The 25,058-nt window shown below is 44.4% G+C and overlaps 1 protein-coding gene across 2 annotated transcripts in view; it reads right to left on the bottom strand.

The window, feature by feature from the left end:
• The window catches only part of LOC115082158 (inhibitor of nuclear factor kappa-B kinase-interacting protein-like), a 40,984-nt gene extending 16,205 nt beyond the window's left edge, over positions 1-24,779 (bottom strand). The window contains exons 1-2 of one of the 2 annotated variants that reach the window (XM_029586417.1): positions 24,600-24,779; positions 18,706-19,910 (exon numbers count right to left, since the gene is read on the bottom strand). In XM_029586417.1, the coding sequence (XP_029442277.1) occupies positions 19,221-19,910; positions 24,600-24,740 (831 nt within the window). In that variant the 5' untranslated portion in view covers positions 24,741-24,779 and the 3' untranslated portion in view covers positions 18,706-19,220. Of the gene's footprint in view, positions 1-18,705; positions 19,911-24,599 lie in introns of those variants that run through there. The other variant, XM_029586416.1, reaches the window with a different exon arrangement.
• Positions 24,780-25,058: the final 279 nt, after the last annotated feature.

Genomic DNA, 25,058 nt, shown 5'->3' with positions numbered 1-25,058 from the left:
GCACAGAACAGGATAGAGACCTTGGGGTGATGGTGTCTAGCGATCTAAAGATGGCGAAGCAATGTGACAAGGTGATAGCTAAAGCCAGAAGAATGCTGGGCTGCATAGAGAGGAATTTCTAATAAGAAAAAGGAGGTGGTGATCCCCTTGTACAGGGCCTTGGTAAGGCCTCACCTGGAGAACTGTGTTCAGTTCTGGAGACCGTATCTCAAGAGGGACAGGGACAGGATGGAGGTGATCCAGAGAAGGGCGACCAAAATGATAGGAGGTCTCCATCAAATGACTGATAAGGAGAGGTTGAAGGACTTAAATATGTATATCCTGGAGGAGAGGAGGAGCAGAGGGGATATGATACAGACCTTCAGATATTTGAAAGGTTTTAATGATGCACAATCAACAACAAACCTCTTCCATTGGAAAGAAACCAATAGAACTAGGGGGTCACAAAATAAAACTCCAGGGAGAACGACTCAGAAACAATGTCAGGAAATTTTTCTGGGTGGTGGACGCCTGGAATGCCCTTCCGGAGGAGGTGGTAAAGAGAAAAACAGTGAAAGATTTCAAAAGGGCATGGGATAAACACTGTAAATCCCTAAAGGCAAGGGGGAGGGGAATGAAGTAAGAGGCATGGGGGTAACTTGCTGGTGTGGCAGATACTACCCTTAACAAATAATGTCTTCATACTGTTGATGCAACTCCATCATTGCTTGCTGCTTCAACGGCAGGGGGAAAAGAGGAATTTGATTCAGACAACAACTAACAAGGACATTGAACTGTACAGTCTAGGAAAACAAATAAGCTTGGGGGTAACTTGCTTGATGCAGCGGTTACTACCCTTAACCAAAATGCCTGATGCTACACTTCTGAAACAACTCCAACTTTGCTCTCTGCTTTAGCGGCAGGGGGTGAAAGGAAATTGGACTCAAACTGTAACCAACAAGAGCCCCTATCTTGGCAGTCTGAGTAACTGATAAGTATGGGAAACTGATAACCATGGGAGCTTGCTGGGCAGACTGGATGGGCCATTAGGTCCTTTTCTGACGTCACTTCTATGTTACCTTTCTCCACTGAGAAAAATGACCATTTAAGCCATGTCTATTTTATGCTCAGTAAGTCTGTTGAGAATAACAGTTCCTGTCATTTTGCCCAACATCAATGTGAGGTTCACTGGTCGGTAGTTTTCTGAGTCACCTCTGGAGCTATTTTTTAAAATTTGCATTATTTTCGTCTAGCTTGCATATGGGTTTGGCTGGGTATAGACCCTCCAGAGGCCTGGCTTTCTCTGGAACGGGGGTGGGGGGGGAGGGGCTTAAGGCTGCAGTTTAAGTTCTCTTTTGCATATGCCACATCTAATACATATAGACAATGTATGCAGGGACATCCCATCACTGCTCATACTTTGTGAGTGTGGAGATCTCTCAAATCCAAAATTCCGGCATTAGCCACACAGTGGTCATATACGACTCCCCTGTCTCAAAATCCGGATTTATCTAAGCACACCTTTTCCCCAGATATAGAGCAATGGGAAAGGCAAGGCCTTCAATTCTTGGGGCAGTTAATTGAAGAGGGCCACCTTAACGCTTTTACGGATTTGGCAAAGGAATTTCAAATTCCAGATTCTACCAGGGGCCTCTATTTTTATTTACGAAGAGACATCGTAAATCACTCACTGGATTATGAAGTGGTGAGTGATTGTGAGGAGGTGGAAGGTGTGCTTAGCTGTAGAGCCCAGACCCGACGTCTCATCTCAGTTCTGTATATATCCATTCGCTCTGATCTTGAAAAGGCTACTACAGCTAACCGGATCCTACGACAGTGGAATGCTGATTTGGGGCTCCAATTGGAAGTCGGGGATTGGAAAGCTATTTGGAAAGCTGCTAGGAACATATCTATTTGTAATAAAGGATATGAAGTGTTGTATAAATTAATACATCGTTTTCATCGTACCCAGACATTTCATTTAAGCTTTAGCCCCACCAGTCCTATGTGTTGGAAAGGTTGCGGGAGGGAGGTGGAAATGTGCTGAGGTGCAAAACTTCTGGGCTACGGTGTCTGTATCTCCACTATTTGTAAGATGCCATTGAAAAACGATGCCTCTTTATTTCTCATGGGAAGGTGGGCTAACAGATGGGAAATGAGAGGACCCCAGGAATTGGTTGGCCATTTGTTGCATGCAGCTCGCTTAACGATTACCCACCAATGGAAAACAACTCCTTCTCGAAGTTGCTGGGAGATTAAACTAACTGAGATCGCTGTATTAGAACAATTAAGCTATACGCTCCAGAACAGAGTGGACAACTATAATCAGATCTGGGACCCATATTGGAATTGGAGAGAATTACCTTTGCATGTCTAAATGTATGAGGTTGCAATAATGACGAGACCCATATATACTCTGGACTAAATATGATTTCTTGTTTGTGAGCCAAATCTTCTCACTTGCTTGTTTGTGATTCTCGTACTGTGCATTGTTTGTTCTTGTTATTATGTTTATACAAAACTTAATAAATAGTAAAAAACCAATTGCATTATAAATATTTTACCCTCCAGTTCTCAGGTACAATGGCAGATTTAGTAATATAGTAAATGATGGCAGATAAAGACACAAATGGTTCATCCTGTCTGGTTAGGGTAGTAACTGCTGTTCCTTGCAGGTTAACCCCTTACCTTCTGTTAATGGTAGGATCAGTTTCTGCAAGGGAGAATCCTCCATGAAGCAACATTACACCTACAGTTAATAGCGTTACCCTATTTCTTGTCCTCGAGAGCCACAAACAGGCCAGGTTTTCAGAAAATTGACAATAAAGATGCATGAGATAGATTTGCATGCATTGCCTCCATGGTATGGAAATCTATCTCATGTATATTGTGAGGAAATGCCATGGTGCTCATCACAGCTGGCCCCCAAAAAGCAGAAGGGTAAACCATGAAGGTGCTTTAAGGAGGACGAACCCTTTAAGGATTTTTCTAAGGGGACAGAACTACTAGTGGAGAATACATTTCCCAGGTGGCCTTGGGAGGTGGCCCTAGAGCACCTGAACGACAGGCAGGGGGAGGGAGGTAAGCACTAAGCACTGCCATCAGGTGTTTGTTTTTTTATTCTTTGATTATTGAATTTAAATATATTCAGATACAAGAACAGATGCCAAAAAGTGGAATTTAATAATCAGATAAATAAAATAAAACAAATAAAATAAACAAACTGGATAGGAATGGTACCATAACAAAATAATATTCAAACATCAAGGTATTAAACTCCACAATATGGGGCCCCACTGCAGTCAAAATTATAGGAATTAAATTAATACACAAAAGAAAAGAGGAACATTCCTCTAAAGCCAACAAGAATTACATATTAGAGGTCTAAGCTTCATTGGGCAGAGAATCGGTTGGGGTAGAGCTTGAGTATTCAAAAAGAAATTAAACTGAGATGGCTCAAACAAAACATATTTAGCATTACGATATTTAAGCAAATATCTTTCAGGATATTTAAGGAAAAACATCAGCAATAAAAACTGCCTCCGCCTTCTTGGAGTAGCTATGGAAACATCTGGGTAAATCCTTATATGTAATAAAAAAAACCAGTTCTCTATGTCTGAAGAAAAGCTTCATAATTAATTCTCTACCAGGTTCCAATACTAATTGCACTACCACTGCTGTCTTTTGTACTGTTTCCCAGAGGATTCCAAAAAATTAGTCAAATTCTAATTTTCAGGTATAGCTTGCTCCACTCCACCAGATTGTTCACGATCTCCTCCTGATTTAGGACAAGATGGATAGAAAGCTTTACATATAGGAAAAAGCTTTTCCAGAAGACTGGGCATCCAAATGGCAGATGAAATTTAATGTGGATAAGTGCAAGGTGATGCATATAGGGAAAAATAACCCTTGCTGTAGTTACACAATGTTAGGTTCCATATTAGGAGCTACCACCCAGGAAAAAGATCTAGGCATCATAGTGGGTAATACTTTAAAATCGTCGGCTCAGTGTGTGCAGCAGTCAGAAAAGCAAACAGAATGTTAGGAATTATTAGGAAGGGAATGGTTAATAAAACGGAAAATGTCATAATGCCTCTGTATCGCTCCATGGTGAGACTGCACCTTGAATACTGTGAACAATTCTGGTTGCCGCATCTCAAAAAAGATATAATTGCGAAGAAGAAGGTACAGAGAAGGGCAACCAAAATAATAAAGGGGATGGAACAGCTCCCCTATGAGGAAAGACTAAAGAGGTTAGGGCTGTTCAGCTTGGAGAAGAGACGGCTGAGGGGGGATATGATAGAGGTCTTTGAGATCATGAGAGGTCTTGAACGAGTAGATGTGAATCGGTTATTTACACTTTTGGATAATAGAAGGACTAGGGGGCATTCCATGAAGTTAGCAAGTAACACATTTAAGACTAATCGGAGGAAATTCTTTCACTCAATGCACAATTAAGCTCTGGAATTTGTTGCCAGAGGATGTGGTTAGTGTAGCTGGGTTCAAAAAGGTTTGGATAAGTTCTTGGAGGAGAAGTCCATTAATGGCTATTGATCAAGTTTACTTAGGGAATAGCCACTGCTATTAATTGCATCAGTAGCATGGGATCTTCTTGGTGTTTGAGTAATTGCCAGGTTCCTTTGGCCTGGTTTGGCCTCTGTTGGAAACAGGATGCTGGGCTTGATGGACCCGTGGTCTGACCCAGCAAGGCAATTTCTTTTGTTCTTAAGAATTTGTAATATTTCCAACATATATTTTTGAAGATCTCCTTTGGAGACATCAGATCAATTTCTGGAAAATTTATCAACCTTAAATACTTAGATTTAAGAAGATTTTCAATGTTTTCACTTTTCCACTGTATTATAGTGTTATTTTTAATCAGCGCAACAACATTAGCCTGTAATTGGGATACCTTCTGTTCCATGACCACCATTTTCTCAGTAGCTTCTACCTTTTCACTAGTATTAAATGACCAGTAGAGTTATTAATCACAGAAATTAATCACAGAAAATCACATTTGAGCAGAAATCTCTCTTCCCAGTTATTGGGATACCTTCTGTTCCATGACCACCATTTTCTCAGTAGCTTCTACCTTTTCACTAGTATTAAATGACCAGTAGAGTTATTAATCACAGAAATTAATCACAGTTATTAATCACAGAAAATCACATTTGAGCAGAAATCTCTCTTCCCAGGTCCTCTAGAGCGAACAATATTTTTTCCAGGGAAAAGACCAAAGCTCGTTCAAGAGAAAAAGAAGTCTGACCTACCAAATCCAAAGACTGAAAAGCCGGGACTGCTCCCTGACGAATCCATCAAGGCCGCATCTCTCACTTCAGGAGTCTCTGAGTGTACTGCCAGTGTGGTCGACGTGGTGACATTACTAGAGATGGACCTTTCCCATCCAGGGTCAGTTCTCTACTCCTCTGGGCTTAAAGATGCTTCACAGGCCTAGGAGGCCATAAGAGAACCTTCCCCAAATGAGCGTCCCAATGGCTCAGCACTGGAGACTTTTTCTTGTCGTGAGTTTACACTTTGTACAAAGTGGTCAATGGGTGCTGAAGGAGTGCTGTGGCAGGTAGGCTTGGGAAGACCCACATCTTACCTTTGAAATTGCCCATAATGTATTAAAGAAGCTACTTCTCAGACCACTGCAAACAAGAGGAAATCCACCATCTTCCTCCACTTCCATTCATGTTTGTCTTAACTACACTATCGTGAGGAAAAAAACAAAGAAATGGATGCCACAAGATAATCCTTTTCAACGTTTAATCAAGGAGACGTAAAATTCTTATAAACTGCCCATGTTTATAAGAATTTTACGTCTCCTTGATTAAACGTTGAAAAGGGGGGGCGCTGTTGCGCATCGGATGGAAGCGGTCGCCTAGGGTCAGTGCTCCGCTCCCTGCAAGCATTTCTAACCCAGTACCGGCTGCGATTGCAATTTTTTTTTCGCCCGTAAACGCTTATCGCCGTGGCAGTAGCACCCCAGGTACCTTTGGTGATGGCTGCGAAACGTAAGACCGCCGATTTGCGGCAGTTTTCCTACGACAAGGCGGCGCTTGACTCGGGCCTGGAAGATGGCGGCCGCGTGGTGCCCGCGCCGGTCCCCGACTCCGCGGCGCCAACTCCGGAGGATTTTTCGGCGGATCGGGAGGACTCTGTCCTAGCCCCAGCACCCCTATCAAGGGATGAGATCCGTGAATGGTTTATCACGCTCCGGGCCGACATGAAGCGGGACAAGGCAGACATCATGGCAGCCGTTGCAGATGTTAAAGAGGACATTGCAGCGCTGGGCTCCCGGGTGGATGACATTGACATAAGGGTGGAGGGCCACGGAGAGGCCATCAATACTTTGAATTCCCGGCAAGTGAATGTCAACTTGGAACTCGGGGCCCTCCAAGAGAAAATTGAGGACCTTGAGAATCGCAGTCGCAGATGTAATCTGCGTATTTGGGGGGTCCCTGACAATGGTGAATATGAGGACGCTTTCACCACTGCACAGCAGATTTGTTCCCATATCATAACTCTACTACCTCCGGATGCAGGAATCTCAGCCCTACAGCCTTCGGAGATTCGTCTGGAAAGAGCGCACCGGGCGCTGGGCCCCCGGAGAGATCAGCGGCCAAGGGACCTGGTTCTCTGTTTCCATAGCTTCGCTCAGAAGTCCCAGGTTGCTGAGGCGGCGCGAAAATTAAAGGAAATTCGTTGGAATAATCATGTTATTTTTATATATCAAGACCTAGCTCCTGCAACTCTCAAACGACGCTATGATCTGCGCGAGGTGACTGCAAGTCTTCGATCTACGTCGATCCGCTACAGGTGGACATTTCCTTTTGGTCTGCAGTTTCAAGTACAGGGCACCACGTACCGGATTAAAAGTGTTGCTGAGGCGGTGGAGGCCTTCAAGCAAGCTCAACTATCAGTCTCCTTTCAAGCACCACAGCAGGCGCCACCTCCAGCTAAATTGGACTCAGCACCCCGATGGCAGCGCGCAGCTAAGGGTGGCAGGAGATTGCAACGACAACAGGGTGATAAATCCTCGGCCTCTTCTGAATTGGGCTGAGGAGTGACTGCGAGTACGGCTCTAGCCTATTGTCTTTCTCTCTGCCTATACGTCACTGGCGCAGTCTTGGTACCAAAGTTTGGCGTGTTCGGGTGTTACCTGCATATATCTCTGTTGGCTGTATTTCCATATATATTGTTATATGTCATGAAGTTTTGAATTGCTTTACTGGGTTTGCTTGTGATTTCTATCTTTATTGCTATGCTCATTTTGTGCTTGCGGGGAGGGGCGGGAAGCAGGTGATTGCTGGAGATCTGATGGTTGCTCCCCGAGGGAGTGTGGTTCCCCATTGGGTTTGGGGGACACACAATTGGACTAATGGGGTAGACAACTGGTTTTTGTGTTCTCTCTCTGAGGGTGTTTCTGGTAACAATATATTCTACAGGTGCTGGTGGGTGCCTCTTTCTTCTGGGTCTAGCTGGCTGTGGTGGGCACTTCTGGGGGTGCTCTTCAGTCCCTCATGCTATGGCGTGTAAAATTGTTTCCCTTAATGTAAAGGGCATCAATACCCCGCGCAAACGTTTACTGTTGAAGAAGGAGATGCAGAGTCTGGGGGCAGCTATTGTATATGTCCAGGAAACGCATGTACGTAAGCACCACGAACGACTGTTGGTTTTCCCATCCTACTCACAGTCCTATTGGGCTGCCAGTACCAAGTCTTCACGTTATGCCGGTGTGGGAATTCTCATCGCTAATTCCTTCACACATGAGGTGTTAGATTCCCATTTTGATTCTTGTAGCAGATATCTCTTCCTCAAATTACGGATGGGGTCCTGCATATTTACATTTTTGAATGTCTATTTCCCTAATACGTCACAAGTTGCTTTTCTTCATGAACTAGATCAATTGCTTCTGGCCTATGGGGAGGGCGAATTAGTGGTGGGTGGTGACTTTAATTCGGTATATGACCCCACTCTAGACAGCTCTTCACGGGCTGTAGCTACACCAGGGATGCGAATGGAATGGCGCTCATTTCTAGATCGCTGGAGTTTGGTGGATATGTGGAGGCAACGAAATCCGCACTCTAGATCCTATACTTTCTTTTCCCCTCCACATGGTACATACTCCCGCATTGACTACCTATTCGTTTCCTCCCATTTGCAAAACAGTGTTTCCATGGCTGACATAGAACCCATTACATGGTCCGACCATGGCCCGATCTGGATACATCTCCGCCTTGGAATCCAAGATCAGGGGTTTACACCGTGGCGGCTTAATGATAGTCTGTTAAAGGACAAGGATTTTCTGATTACTACTACTAACCACCTCCAAGAGTACTTCCGTAATAATACCCAGGATGAGAGTAGTCCTGTAGTGGTGTGGGATTGCTCCAAGGCCGTAATTAGAGGATGGTTTATTGCGCGAGCGGCGCATTGCAATCGGGAAAGGGAAAAGGATCGTACCTTTCTTAAGTCGGAGGTCGCTACCCTCACCCAAAAACATGTAGCTGATGGCTCTGCCCATACTTATAATAAACTCCTTAAGGCAAGGGATGCTTTGCGATCTCTTGAGGATACCGCCATTAGTCACCATCTCCTTATGTTGAAGCAACAATTTTTTGAGGGCGGGAATAAAGCCGGGAGATACTTGACTCAGAAGCTTAAGGCTGCCAGGGCTCAAACTTTAGTGGCAAAGATTTGTAATGCGCGAGGTTCTCTGGTTACAACCTCTGAGGACATACGTGACTCTTTCTCTGATTTTTATGCTCTACTCTATAAAGGAAGTAAGGGTATTGGGGAGGAGGACATATCTTTGTATCTGGCGGACACACCATTGCCCACACTCACTCCCGACCAACAGGCATTTTTGGATAAACCTATTGAAATTTCAGAAGTTCTAGAGGCAATTAAGGGACTGAAGCCAGGTAAGGCTCCGGGCCTGGATGGGCTCACTGGCTCTTATTATCGTCATTTTGCCCCAGTACTTGCTGCACCACTTACTGCTATGTTTAACTACCTATGTCAGGGGGGACATATTGCACAAGATAGCAACACTGCAGGGATATCAGTAATAGCTAAGCCCGGTCGTGACCATACACAATGCGGGTCTTACCGCCCCATCTCCCTGATAAATATCGATTTAAAATTATTGGCCAGGGTGTTGGCGGCCCGCCTTAATGGAGTTCTACCTACGCTCGTTCATTCTGACCAAGTGGGCTTTGTTCCTGGCAGACTTGCTGCTGATAATGTCAGGCGAATAGTTGACATAGTCGATTATGTGCATCACTCACAGGTTCCCGCTATACTCCTCTCATTAGACGCCGAGAAGGCCTTTGATCTTGTTCACTGGCCCTTTTTGCTGCGTACTCTCTCCTGTATGGGTTTTGGTGACACCTTTATCACTTGGATTAGGAAGCTTTATGACCACCCACAGGCGCGAGTTAAGGTCAATGGGAAGTATGGGAAACCTTTTGACATCGGCCGCGGCACTAGACAGGGGTGTCCCCTTTCCCCTTTACGCTCTTTTTGGAACCCTTTACGACCAGAGTCCGGCTTGCTCCCTCTGTTAAGGGCATTCGTGCGGGTGGTCACCACTTTAAAATTTCTTTATTTGCGGACGACGTGATGCTCACTCTCACGGAGCCGTTCACCTCCCTCTCCGGTATCATGTTGGAGCTCGACCGATTTTCTGCGGTCTCCGGGCTTAAGGTGAATTATGATAAATCAGAGATCCTTAACCTTACCTTGCCTGGGGAGGATGTGAATCGTCTCCGGAGTCTTTTTCCCTTTAAGTGGGCCAAGGGAGCTTTAAAATATTTGGGGGTACGTATTGGACCTAGATCTGACTTATTATATCAACTAAATTACATCCCGCTTGTACAGCAGGTGAAACGGGATTTGGAGCAGTGGAGCCGCCACGCACATTCGTGGATGGGTCGAATTGCGTTAATAAAAATGAATGTTTTGCCCCGTTTTCTATATTTTTTCACTACCATCCCTATTTTTATAAAGTCTGACGTTCTTCATCATTGGCAGCAAGTTATATTTGGGTTTATCTGGCGCAAGCGTCCACCAAGAGTGGCGCGTTCTACGTTATATCTGCCTAAGTCTAGAGGAGGGCTGAGTGTCCCCAACCTCAACTGGTACTATAGTGCAGCTCAGCTACGGGCCTTAGTAGTTCTGCATAGAACACAGGAGATCCCCCAGTGGGTTTTTCTGGAGCATGCTATGGTAGGGGGTATGCCCTTGTCGGCCCTTCCCTGGCAGCCCCGTGACACTTGGGTCCCATTCTTGTACTTCCCTACAGCCCTGCGGACTACGGTCCAGGTGTGGCTCCAATGGAAACCAGTTTTAGTTGGCAGGGAGGCATATATGCTTCTTACCCATCTTTTCACTAACTCCCTCCTGCCCCATGTGGCCCTCTCCAAAGAGGTGCATGTGTGGCATAAGGCAGGCATTGTGATTATAGACCATGTACAAGTACAGGGGGCTTTACTGTCTAGGACGGATATGGGGCGTCGTTATGCTAATTTTCCCAATGACTTTCTTCTTTACGCTAAGGTTTATCATTCTCTCCATCGTGCGCTACGCAGGGGCACTCTTAAATTGACCAGTTCTCTTTTTGAATCGTATTGCATGAATGCTCAGAATATGAAGGGAGTGATATCCAAGATCTATGCGCTATTAAATGGGAGGGGGACTAGTCCTTTTCCGCAGCAGAAGGCATGGGTCTCTGACTTTCAGCGGGACTTAGCTGATATAGAATGGGATGACATTTTTACTAACGCCCACAAGTGCTCAATATCAGCGGGCATACAGGAAAATTGCTATAAGATGCTGTATCGTTGGCATTATTCCCCTGTCCGTTTGCATAGATTCCGCTCGGCCTTTTCTGAGCTGTGCTGGCGTGGCTGCGGAGACGTTGGCACTTATTACCATGTTTGGTGGAGTTGCCCATGCATAGCTCAGTGTTGGCGGACTGTGATCTTCTGGGTATCGACTGTGTTGGGAGTATCTATTGTGGCTCACCCATGGCACACTCTTCTCCCTCTGTATATAGCGGACTTAAATAAGGACCACCAACGAATTGTGCAATTGGTTTTTATTGCAACACGTACGGAAATTGCGTTGCACTGGAAGCAAAGCGCTACCCCTAGCCTCGCCAGAGTGCGGGCTCGGTTACATAATTATTATCAGTTGAGTAGGCTTACAGCTGTCCATCATTCTCGTTTAGCTGCTTTCAATCGAATGTGGGAACCTTATCAAAGATGGTTGGCTTCCTGCCAATGAATGGACGGTTCCTTTCCATCACTGGAGGTTGTGAGTCTTTACGAGATGTGTGGCCTTTAGTGGGCTGCTTACCCAACTTGCTGAGACTGCTTTTCTGCAACCAGGTGTATGTTGGCTCTTTGGGACTCGTCTCGTGGTCTAGATGGCCTCTATGTTTCCTGCTTTCTTTTCCTGGGGGGAAGGAGTGCACCAAGTTATTCTTGTTTAGTTGTATTGTTACTTCTATTTTCCGGATCTACTGGATTCTGTATTGAAACACCATCATTGATTTTCCATTATTATATTGTATTATACTATGCTATACCAGTTGTGGGGGGGGGGGGGGGAGGGGGGATGATTGGAAATCTTAACTTTGAAAAATGGATTTTGAGGATGGTTTCTGTATTCTGTTTTATGGTTCGCATACATGTACAACATTTGTCTTTGGATATATATTTTGCCTTTTCTGGAATTGTATGGGTTGCTCCTCATTCCAATAAAAATCTTTTGAAATAAAAAAACGTTGAAAAGGACTATCTTGTGGCATCCATTTCTTTGTTTTTTTCCTCACGGCTGTACTGGATTAACTACACTATCGCCATCAGGTGGTTTTAATCAGGTTAGGGAGAGAGGAGAGCTGGCCTTGGGAGGAGGAAGGAGATGAGACATTTTCAGGACTGAAAGATGGGCAAACGTGAAACAGAGCACGGATATTCAATTACCTGACAATCCTTTAGAGGTTTGTGTGGGGGAGATGGAGTATTTTGAGGAGCCAGCAGCCCTACAAGTTTAGAAATGTAATGATCAAGCTTTGTGTTCCTACCTCCTGTAGCTAGAGGCTAAAATAGCTTTATTGTTTTTCCTACTAATAGCTGCAGGTGGATGGTAGTCAACCAGTCTGAGACTACCAAGGGTGGAGGTACTCCAGTGAGTGCCTAATGTAAAAGCTGTTTGGAGAGCTACAAATGTCATTTCCGTTACTCTCCTGAGACGAAGGAGGGTGAAAACTGCTACTGGCTGCAGCCCAGAGCAGTAAAAAGACTATAGAATTAAATTAGAGTGATAACCCCTTTGCCACGCTGGAATCTGAAGGTATTTCAGAAGACTGCTGTAGTGTGAGCTATATTAATTAAACTTCTGGATACTGCATAATTGACTTACCCCCAGAAGTTCAATGATTATTAGCCTATGGAGAAAAGAATTCCTGAGGATGACACCCTGAGGAGAGCAGCTTCTTGGAAACAGGATGCTGGGCTTGATGGACTCTTGGTCTGACCCAGTATGGCATGTTCTTATGTTCTTATGATGTTTATGGCTCTCGAGGACCAGAGTTGGCCACTCCTGCTTCTAGCCACTAGGGAGCCTTTGTGTTTGTCCCATACCCTTCTGAATTTCATTACCATTCTTGTCCTCACCATCTGCCCCACAAGGGAATTCCATGCATTCACTATCATTTATGTGAAAAATGTTTCCTGATGCTGCTCCTGAACGAGTTCTAGACCAAGAGGTCACACTAGGAGGTTGGAAAGAGGTTGAAACAGAGGTAATATAAGGAAGCACGTCTTCATAAGCAAGGTGGCAGATATATACAGCAACCTCACAATGGACTTCGTTTCTGGGGAAATAATATAAACAGAACAGCGTCTTGGTGGAGGGGAATGAAGGCTGCGCCAGGTCAAACAGAATCTGCAGTGTTGCAGTAGGTACCAAAAATGTAGCGAAGTAAAAATAAGTATTTCAAATCACACACACATCAGGGAAATGAGTACAAGTATACCTGCCCTCAGAAAAAAGTTACAATCCGACGGCATTCCACGAACCTTCACACAACATCAGCCTGGATCTTTCATAGAGCACAAAGACGATAGTTAATCGTTCTCTCTCTAAAGTATACGGCTTGCTCCAGAGATGGTGTGGTCAAACTTGGTTTATGGACTATAACTGTATTCTGAATGTAATCACTTCTAGCTCTACTTAGTTATCCACTAATTAAGCCAAATATTATCCGTGACTAGCACCTTTAATACCCAATGGTTGCAGATTATCAAAGAAGCATCAGTCGCTTCCTAGGCATTCTCATATCTCTCAATGCCAACAAGACATGTGACGGATTATTGTGGGGCCTCCTTTTTCAGTTCTGCATAAGTTAGGTTTCCTCAGTATTTTTTCCCCTTGGATAAAAGGCTTTTATATAGATAAAACTCAGATTACAGCTAATGGGCACCAAAGAGGAACTAGGCAGAGTTAAGCTCCATCCCCAAATCCAATTAATTTAGTCATGAAGTCCTTATGCATTTGATTAGAGAATCTAATGGAGTGGAAGTGTAGGCTAGTGAGCTGCAAAACCAGGGTTCAAATCCCGCTGCCACGCCTTCAGACCTTGGGCAGGTCCCTTCACTCTCATTGCCTCGGGTACAAATGGGGATAGAGGAAATACTTCCAGTCCCTGAAATGCATAAGAAAGTGCAATACAAATAAAATAAGTAAGCAAATCAATCTTCATTCATAACAGAGCTCCAGAAATAAAACGTAACTCCATGTCAATGTTACCAGTACCCGGAACTCTGTGCCCACTTTTACCAAATTATTAAGGTGGCAATACTCAAACTTCCTGTTCTGATGCTAAATCTGCAGATACTTTCTACGTCTGCCCAAATCAGCCTTCTTTATGAAGTTGTCCTCCTCAGTGATGCCCACTGTCCCAAACCTAAAGAACCACCAATCCGCAGCAGCCATGATAATACCTCAGAAACCCCAGTCATTTGCCTAACACAACAGCCAGGAAAATATGCTAAAAGCCATTCTCTGAAAAAGATTGAAATGTTACATTAAACTTTATAAGGCACGTCAGCACAATAAACCTAGAAAAATAGGGTCCTGAGCATATCAAATCCATTAAGAGCAAAGATGGCATGCAAAACAGCAAATCTGAAAACTCACCCACAAGGGTCATTCAATCCTGATATAAACAGCGAGTCTGCCATTCAGTATCTGACTATCATCTATTCAACTCACTTAGCAGAAACACTTGGATTATGGATGAATCTCACAAATAAATATTCAATTTATGGACAGGGCTCATGAACAAATATCTGCAGAAATAAATATCGGTGTTGTCCAGTCTAAATCACAGAGTTTTAAACTCTGAAATACTACAATAAAGGATGCTTATGGTGAAGAATGTCTCTTGTATTTTTATCTGTTCATTCCAAATTATAAATTCATGCAGGGTAAGGAATGAGTGAACATAAGGCAAGGTTCAGGAGACAGCAAGCAAGGGACACATTCATGCAGGGCAAGGAGTGAGGGATGAACAAGCTCGGGATACACATATGCAGGGCAAGGAGTGAGCAGGCACAGGATCTATTGTGAGCTTCTCATCAACACCATGACGGCCATCGGATTCAATCAAATCATCAGTTCCTCCACACAGAAGGCAGGCCACACTCTGGACCTAATCTTTATCAATCAACACATCTCAAACAAAAACCTTCCCTCAACCATAGCCATCCCCTGGTCCGATCACAAGCTCATCCAGTCCGAGCTATTTCTGAAAAAACCCCCAACAGTTGCCAACCTCCCCAAGAAATACATACATTTCATCAAGCCATGCACGACTGCAGATCTTATCGAATCACTACCAGAGGCACTAAACTCTCTAAATATGAACAATGCAAACACCGCAGTCGATTCATTGATCTCAATCAATGCTGAAACAGCAAAGATCATATGCCCTACCATAAAAAAAGAAATCAATACCCCCAGCAAACCCAAGTCCCCATGGTATACACCGGAGCTGAAAAACTCTAAACGTACTCTTAGACAAACAGAAAAATCATGGAGAAGAAATCAATCTACCGAACTAAAAAACAAATACAAAACCCTTCTTCACACCTATAATGCTGACATCTACAATACCAAACGCCTCTTCTACGCAAAAAGGATCCACAACTTTCAATACAATCCCAAAACACTATTTGCCTATGTATCCGACCTAACCAGCCCCACCCACAACCCCCCCCCCCCCAAATGACAACCCGGTCAAAATCTGTGAAGATTTAGCACAATTCTTCAGCAACAAAACCACCAGCCTGATTGCAAACATCCCTAACACCTACGCAAAATCACCCGAACTACCCAACATATCCTTTCCCTCCTGGGCACATTTCGATCACATTGCCTCCACCGAAGTGGAACCAATCATACGAAGAACAAACCCCGCCACACACCACCTAGACCTCATTCCAATAAAACTCCTTAAACAAGTCTCAAACATCATCGCCAAGCCGATAGCCAACATCATTAACCTCTCCCTTTAAGAGGGCATCTTCCCAGACAGACTCAAATCTGCAATCAAATCTATCCCCAAAAAACCGAATCTAGACATCTCAGACCCTATCAACTACAGACCAATCTCCAACCTGCCCTTCATTGCCAAGATCCTGAAAAAAACTGTCAAACAGCTCTCCGAACATCTAGAACACCACAACATTCTAAACCCGGCTCAACACGGTTTCAGAAAACTCCTCAGCACAGAGACACTCCTATCCCTCACAGACTCCATTCTCAGAGGCCTGGACAAGAACACATCATACCTCCTGATACTCCTTGACATTTCCGCTGCATTTGATACTATCAACCACAACATCCTTCTAACCAGACTAAAAGAAATTGGTCTAAGTGACACCACACTTAAATGGTTTGACTCATATCTCTCCGGCAGATCCTACTCAGTAAGAATAGAATGTTGGGTTCCATATTAGGTGCTACAACCCAAGAAAGAGATCTAGGTGTCATAGTGGATAACACATTGAAATCGTCGGTTCAGTGTGCTGCGGCAGTCAAAAAAGCAAACAGAATGTTGGGAATTATTAGAAAAGGAATGATGAATAAAACGGAAAATGTCATAATGCCTCTGTATCGCTCCATGGTGAGACCGCACCTTGAATACTGTGTACAATTCTGGTCGCCGCATCTCAAAAAAGATATAATTGCGATGGAGAAGGTACAGAGAAGGGCTACCAAAATGATAAGGGGAATGGAACAACTCCCCTATGAGGAAAGACTAAAGAGGTTAGGACTTTTCAGCTTGGAGAAGAGACGACTGAGGGGGGATATGATAGAGGTGTTTAAAATCATGAGAGGTCTAGAACGGGTAGATGTGAATCGGTTATTTACTCTTTCGGATAGTAGAAGGACTAGGGGACACTCCATGAAGTTAGCATGGGGCACATTTAAAACTAATCGGAGAAAGTTCTTTTTTACTCAACGCACAATTAAACTCTGGAATTTGTTGCCAGAGAATGTGGTTCGTGCAGTTAGTATAGCTGTGTTTAAAAAAGGATTGGATAAGTTCTTGGAGGAGAAGTCCATTACCTGCTATTAAGTTCACTTAGAGAATAGCCACTGCCATTAGCAATGGTTACATGGAATAGACTTAGTTTTTGGGTACTTGCCAGGTTCTTATGGCCTGGATTGGCCACTGTTGGAAACAGGATGCTGGGCTTGATGGACCCTTGGTCTGACCCAGTATGGCATTTTCTTATGTTCTTATGTTCTTAATCATCTCTATCCAAACAAATCCCCCTACCACACGGCGTACCCCAAGGACCATCCCTCTCATACACCCTGTTTAACATCTACATGCTCCCCCTCTGCAACCTTCTTTCCAAAAAAGGCCTTATCTATTACATATATGTAGATGACGTACAGATTCTGTTCCCCCTCAAATCATCCCTCAAACACTCTAAAAACCTGGGACACCCATCTATCGGATATAACTCAACTCCTTGCTCAGCTGTCTCTCTCCCTCAACCACAAAAAAACTGAAATCCTACATATCACCAACAACGCCACCCGCAATTTCAAATATCAAAGGACAACAACCCTCCCGAACCAACAACTAACCCTTTCAGCAAAAAACCTTGGAGTCACTCTGGATACGGAAATCAACCTCAAAAAGCACAATACCACCATCAAAGACGGATTCTTCAAACTCCAGACCCTCAAAAGACTCAAACCGCTCCTCTTCCCACATGACTACAGAACCGTCCTCCAGACTTTACTCTTCTCAAAGCTTGACTACTGCAACTCCCTTCTGCTCGGCCTCCCTGCTGCCACAATCAGACTGCTGCTGTTACTACAAAAAGCAGCAGCCAGATCCCTCACTAACAGAAAGAAATCGGACCACATCACTCCCATCCTCAAGGACCTCCACTGGCTACCCATCATCTTCCAAATACAACACAAAGTCCTAACTCATCCATAAGTCACTCCACAACGACAAATTCAATTGGCTAAGCACGCCCTATGATACCACACACCGCCAAGAAACCTCTGATCCTCTAACACTGGTCTTCTCCACATCCCCACCCCAAAAGAAGCACATCTAACCATAACAAGAGAACGCACACTGTCCATAGCCAGACTCTCACTTTGGAACAACCTTCCAGCACAACTAAGATCTGAACCCTCAACACAGCTCTTCAAAAGACACCTAAAAACCTGGCTCTTCCGACAGGCCTTCCCCCAATGATCCTATCCCCCCCACCACCTCTCTTTGTAGCACCATATTCCCTTCCGACCCTTGTTACACATACTTTTCTGCTTCCATGTTACCCATATCGCATGTTGATTATGTTTATTACATTTTCGTTGTAGGAATTCAAGTCTCATTAAGTTGCATTAGGAGAGTTTCATATGAATTTATATTTTTAATTAAGTTGCTTTGTAAGAAATAAGCAAGAATTTAAGTTTCATTTTGTTGCATTGTTAGAAATAAGTACCCCCCCCCCCCCGCTTATTTCCTTTCCATTATCTGTAAACCTATGTGACATCACTGATCTAATGTCGGCATATAAAAATGTATAAATAAATAAATAAATAAATATATTCATGCAGGTCAGGGTTAGTGAGCATGGGATATGCCTGCAGAGAGCAGGACAAAGTGTGAGTGAGCATGGGATACCTCCATGCAGGGAAAAGTGAGTGAGCACGGGATATGCCTGCAGAGAGCAGGACAAAGTGTGAGTGAGCACGGGATACCTCCGTGCGGGGAAGGGTGAGTGAGCATGGGATATGCCTGCAGAGACCAGGACAAAGTGTGAGTGAGCATGGGATACCTCCATGCAGGGAAAAGTGAGTGAGCATGGGATACCTCTGTGCAGGGAAGGGTGAGTGAGCACGGGATATGCCTGCAGAGAGCAGGACAAAGTGTGAGTGAGCACGGGATACCTCCGTGCAGGGAAGGGTGAGTGAGCACGGGATACCTCCGTGCAGGGAAGGGTGAGTGAGCATGGGATATGCCTGCAGAGAGCAGGACAAAGTGTGAGTGAGCACGGGATACCTCCGTGCAGGGAAGGGTGAGTGAGCATGGGATATGCCTGCAGAGAGCAGGACAAAGTGTGAGTGAGCACGGGATACCTCTGTGCAGGGAAGGGTGAGTGAGCACGGGATACCTCCGTGCAGGGAAGGGTGAGTGAGCACGGGATACCTCTGTGCAGGGAAGGGTGAGTGAGCACGGGATACCTCTGTGCAGGGAAGGGTGAGTGAGCACGGGATCTGCCTGTGCATAGCAAGGGGTGAGGAGAGAATGAGCACAGGATTCGTGCGTGCACGGCAAGGGAAGTGAAAACAAGATATTTCTGTGAAGGGTGAGGGGCCAGAGGAGAGAGTATAAGGAATATTACTGTACAAAGAAGTATCTAACATTTCATTTTAGGATTCTCTCAAAGCCCTGAAAACTAGAGAAAGAAAGAAAGAAAAGCAGAATTCTTTGAAAGGCGTGGCTGGCAGTTTTCTAGTTTTGTAAGAACTTCTAGACAAAGGTTAACTGAGTCTTCATATCTGAGAAGGAGCTCTTCATTTAATTCTGGTATTTACGTTGTTTTCATACGGGAAAGGACCCCGAAGCCCATGAGGTCCCTTCTTTCCCTGCAGCTGGTTCTTCTTTCGCCATGCTCGGGTAATTATAGTCTTTGCAGGGCTCGCTGCATGTCCAAGATGTCAGACACAACCTTCACCATTTTGTTTTCCATATTGAACATCTGGAGGGCCATCTCCTCCGTCTTCTTCTTCCTGCTCATGAGCTGGTTAGACACTCGTAGCACAGCAACCACAGCACCTTCAACGGCTGGAAAATGATCCCTAAACTCAGAGACTTTGGGCTCATAGTCCGATAGTTTCTGCTTCAGATCTGTCGTTTTAGCAAACAAAGTATTCTGTTCTGTTTCCAGCGTCTCAGCTGCTTGACTGCCGTGCTGCAGTTGCTTCTCCACGTGAAACAGCTCATCCTCTTCCTGCCTTTTTACTGTCTGAATGTTTCTCCTTGTTCCGTCTTCCAGCTCTTTCACTCTTTCGGTCAGCGACTTCACGCCTTGCTCGGCGCTATTGATTTTGAAGGTGAGCTGGCTGTGGATGCTTTTCACTTCAGATTTTAAGGTGACAAGCGACAAGTCCACTTCGTGTTGGTACAGCCTGCCAGCGTCTTTCTCACTCTGCAGCTTCTCCCGCAGGCTCTGCAGGTCCCGTGACGTCTCCTCTTGTGCATCCTGGATGTGGTGCATGGTGTTACGGACCCGGGATACCTGCTCTTCCAGACGAGGGACTAGGGTGGCTGACGCCATGACTTCCTGCAGGTGCTCCTCAGAAGTCCCCAGCTGCAGTTATAACACAAAACAATAATGTTTGTGGGCAGGAAGTGGAAGGATGAGTCTTAAAAAGAACTTCTATCTGTTACAGCATCAACAACATGGAACACACCAAAAACCATTCCAACTGTTTCTGAGCTTTGACTGCAGAATTAAATGTGTGATTGCACCAACTTACCTACCTAAACCATCAAGTAAGGAGTGTAAGTTACGCACCTTGGCCTTTCAATGCTATCCATCAACTGTGACTGTAAATGACCTTCGACCAATGAACTGTAACGGTTACTTAAATTGTGGTTTGTAATCTGCCTTGAGGCCATTTACGGAAAAAGGTGGAATATCAAATGTCTATAAATAAGTGTGCTGTGAATGACTCTGAGGACAGAGTAGCCAGCACAGTTCTTCAGACATGCAGAGCCCACTATCAGAAGGATTTAGCTGCTAACAAAAATTCCTTTAATAACAGTTTCATGGAGCAGCTGGTTCTGGAGATGGAGTTAATTCTCTGTGGAATGTAGAACTTGGCAATAATGCTCATAGAGATCATAGAGAAGATATTAACTAAAACTACTGTAGTAATTAAATTTAAAAAGGGAAATTATGATAAAATGAGGAAAATACTCATTTTAGAGGGACACTAAAAAGAGCAGTTGTGAGGGTTGAAAGTCTGCATAGAGCAAGGAGTCTGTTTAAAAATGCCATCTTGGAAGCCCAGATAAAATGTATTACAGAAATTTAAAAAGTTTGAAAGACCTTCAAATATTTGCCTACAAAGCTAAATGGTGCTGTGAGAGATGCTATTAAAGCCAAAAAGGCATCCTTTCAAAATGAAAAGCAGGTTCTAATGAAGAATAAAGGAAAGAACATAAGCACTGGAACATTTGATGTAAAACCCATATAAGACAGGCCAAGAAAGAATCTGAGAAAAGACTTGCCAAAAAGGCAAAAACGAATAATATTTTTTTTCAAATACATCAAAACCAAGAAATATGCATGGGAAAACGAAATGAAAGTCTTTGCTTTGGTCTTCACTGCAGAGAATTCAGATACCCAAGCTGGAGCCATTCTTTGTAGAGATTATATTTTATGAATGTTAACTGTAATCCTCTTTGAACCATTATTGGGAATGTGTGGAATATAAAAAATGTACCCAGAAAACAAATCAGAAACCGATCCAAATTGCTGATGAGCGAAGAAACACGAAGTGATCGGTGTAAAGCTTTACACCGATCACTTCATGTTTCTTTGCTCATATAAAAAGTGTATAAATAAATGAAATAAACGGAGGGGGTTAGATGATTCAGAAAAACTGAAACAAATCAGTATGAATCTGGAAGAAGTGCTAGAGGAACCTGACAAACTAAATAGCAGTGAAACACCAGGACCTGATGGTATTCACCCAGAGTTTTAAAGGATCTCAAATATGAAACTGGAGACCTACTACTGGTAATGTGTATTATTCAAAAGTGCTATTGTACCTGAGAACTGGAGGATAGCTAAGGTCCTTTATTTTCAGTTTAAACCAATTTTTACCCATAAATTTCTAGATTTTTCCAAAAGTGACAATTTATTTAAACTTATTTTCACCTTAATTTTAGGATAATTAAAGAACAAATCCACATGCAGCATCTTAAGGCCTCCAGCAACTGCTGGAAGCCAGGGTGGGCCAAAGTACCTGCAGTATTTCAAGTCCCCCCACCACCCCACCAGCGAAAGCACTCGCGCCTCTATCGCCACTGATCTGGTGTTTCACGTCCCATCGCCCCCTGAACTCAAGCAGCCAATGAATCTGCTGTTTGGTTCCGCCAATGCAGCATCTAAAGCAAGGCGCACCTAGCAGAAGCACTTCCTGGCAGACTCCCTGGCCCCCCACAAAGCTGCAGAGCATGGGAACCTCAGCAAGCGAGAGAGGAGAGTCCTGGAGCTGTTGCACTGGAAGGAAAAGAAGCAGATTCTTGTTGGGGATAGAGATGCTCCAGAGTGAGTGAGTGAGAATCTACTTAATGTTGTTTTATTGTTCTGGCTTCTGTCCGCCAAAATAAACTATTTTCCTAGAAAAACGAATCACATTTTTCATCAATTTTCTCTTGTTTTTGTTCTTGTTATAATAAACCTTGATAAATTCCCAGGAAAAATTAAAAAAATAAAAACTGAAAATGAAGGTCCTTAAAGATAGCCAATGTAACTCCAATTCCACAGTAATCCAGAAAATGACACAGACCAGTGAACTTAACAAGTAAAATGAAGGAAGCTTTTATTAAGAACAAAATTACTCATTTGCACAAATACTGCATAATGGGAAAAAGCCCCAATAAATTTAGCAAAGGAAGTTATGCATTATTAATTTATTTGAATTATCTAAAGCTGGAAATAAATATGGTAAGGATGAGTCAGTCCATATATAGGGGCAGATTTTATAAATCTGCGCACAAGAGTACTTTTGTTCTTGCACCAGGCGCGAACAAGAGTACGCGGGATTTCAATAGATACGCGCGTAGCCATTAAAATCCAGGGTCGGCGCGCGCAAGGCTGCCCAAAATCGGCAGCCTGTGCGCGCTGAGCCGCGCAGCCTGCCTCCGTTCCCTCCGAGGCCGCTCCGAAATCGGAGCGGCCTCGGAGGGAACTTTCCTTCCACCCCCCTCCACCTTCCCCTACCTAACCCGCTCCCCCGGCCCTATCTAAACCTCCCCCCTACCTCTATCACGAAAGATACGCCAGCTTGAAGCAGGCGTAACTTTGCGTGCGCCGGGCCGGCTGCCGCGCTCCATGTTCTGGTCCAGGGGCTGCTGTCACGCCCCCGGGCCGGAACCACTCCCTCGGACACGCCCCCGAAACGCTGCGTCACTCCCGGCACGCCCCTCCATGCAAGCCCCGGGACTTACGCGCATCCCGGGGTTTGCATGGAGGCTCGGCGCGCACAGGGGGGTTTGGGGTAGGTTTTCGGGGGGTACACACGTACCCCCCGAAAACCTACCCCATAGTGTATCTGGATTTTCAAAAGGCATTTGGCAGTCCCTCATGAAATTAAAAAAAGTCTTGGGATATGAAGCAATGTCTTAATTATTTATTTGCTTTATTTCAAATGGCTCAAAGACAGGAAACTAAATGGTCAGTTTTCTCAAACAGTAGAATGCCCCAAGGATCTGCAATAGAGCCAGTGTTGTTTACCTTATTCATTAATGATCTGGAAAAGGGAATAATGCGATCAAATCTACAGATGACACAAAGATGTCAACATTCAAACCTAAACGTCTATATAAATTGGCCGGATAACACATATCTGGCTAATTTACATGGGATATTCAGAAGCACGGTTATGCTCCTTAATATCCCTGTCAAAATCAACCATTTAGCCAGCGACGTTATATCTTGCTAAGTTAGACCTGCTCTATGGCAGATGATCCGGAACATGGACTTCATGCCCGTATTATTCTGTTGAGGGTTGAGAACATCAGGGCCTAGTTTTTCCCTAGTTCTTTCTTTTTTTACTATCTGTCAAGCATTTAAGCAGGTGTTGCGTCCGTCAGTCTCAGACGGCTTCGACCTCTGTGCCTCACCTTTCTTCCTTCTCTCTCCTCAAGCCTTGGGAGGATGGCTGCTGCCACGTCATCATGCCGCTCTCCCCGGCGTACCTGGAACAGTGACGGCTTCGCCATGTTTCTCCTATTTATTTATTTATTATTTTTATATACCGACATTCGATCACGATATCACATTGGTTTACATTCAGGTACTGTAGGTATTTTTCTATCCCCAGAGGGCTTACAATCTAAGTTTGTACCTGAGGCAATGGAGGGTAAAGTGACTTGCCCAAGGTCACAAGGAGTGACAGCAGGACTCGAACCCTGGTCTCCTGGTTCTTAGTCCACTGCTCTAACCACTAGGCTATTCCTCCTCCCTAAGGGCCTCCCTAGGGCGCGCGCATGCCACCCACGTCTTTATCCACGTCATGGTGGTAATCTCGGCATGCTTCACTGTTGCACGTTTTCAGAAGGGGTGTCCTCCAATTTCCTATTGGAAACCACAAGTTAGGGACATTGCTGATACTGAAATGACCATGCAAAATCCGGGGCCCCTATCATGAATATCTACAAGCTGTGTAAGTTCGTACGTATGTTACTGTCTCACCAGATGCCTGAACTCTATGACTTTGTACTTTATTATTTCTTTATGGAAAGATAATTTGTTTGTATTTTGTGGAGGTGCTCCTCCTTTGTTGCCTGTATTTGTAAGCCATGACAAAAGTTTAAAATAAAGAGCTATATTAAAAAAAAAACCCCAAAAAAAAACCCCGTGAGTATCAAGCAACCTCCTGCAGGCAGTCAAGCATGTACAGCTGATAGCTGGGTCATCTTTAGTGCAGAGTAAAGAAGGCTGAGGACTAGAGCTAGAGCAGTGTAAGCAGGGCAAGTGGACAGACTGGGTGAACTAAATAGTCCTGACATGCTGACATATACTGGAACTGTGTTGGCACCCCTTTTCCTGCCTTTCCAGGAGCTATCCCCACATTATTACCTAAACTGAGCCAACAGAGAGGGTAAGAGCCAAGACTCACGCACAGAAAATGCCCACAAGACGTTATTCCCTCCCTTTGGTGTCAAAAGTAAATGCTATCACTTGACGCAGCTTAAATGTCCCAGTGAAACCCCACATTCCCCCAGGAGTACCCATGAGATGGCAGCTGCAATGCTGCATTACCTTTTCAGAGACGTCATGAAGTCTCTCTTGCACAGTACGCAATTCTGAATCTCTCATTTGAAGAACATGGAAACGTTCCACTACATCCGCACAACTGGCTGACTGCTGAAACACCAGCCTGAAATAGAAAGACGAAAACATGAAGCATGGGCGCAAACAGCAGGACAGAACCCAGGTCTAAAAGCATTCATAAAATCCACCCTAAAAGAACGCTACTTCAAACTCTAAAGAAACTAAGACGTCTCCTACATTGCAATGACTTCAGAACTGTTCTTCAGACATTAATCTTCTCCACAATCGACTACTGCAACTCCCTCCTCCTAGGCCTCCCCGCTTCTACCATTAAACCTCTACAATTACTACAGAAATGCTACAGCCAGAATACTCCCCAATACACCCAAGAAAGATCACATTACCCCCATCCTAAAGAGTCTCCACTGGCTCCCTATTTCCTCAAGA

The sequence above is a fragment of the Rhinatrema bivittatum genome, unplaced genomic scaffold (assembly GCF_901001135.1).
Source record: "Rhinatrema bivittatum unplaced genomic scaffold, aRhiBiv1.1, whole genome shotgun sequence".
NCBI lineage: Eukaryota > Metazoa > Chordata > Amphibia > Gymnophiona > Rhinatrematidae > Rhinatrema > Rhinatrema bivittatum.
This window is presented reverse-complemented; position numbering and strand designations above follow the sequence as displayed.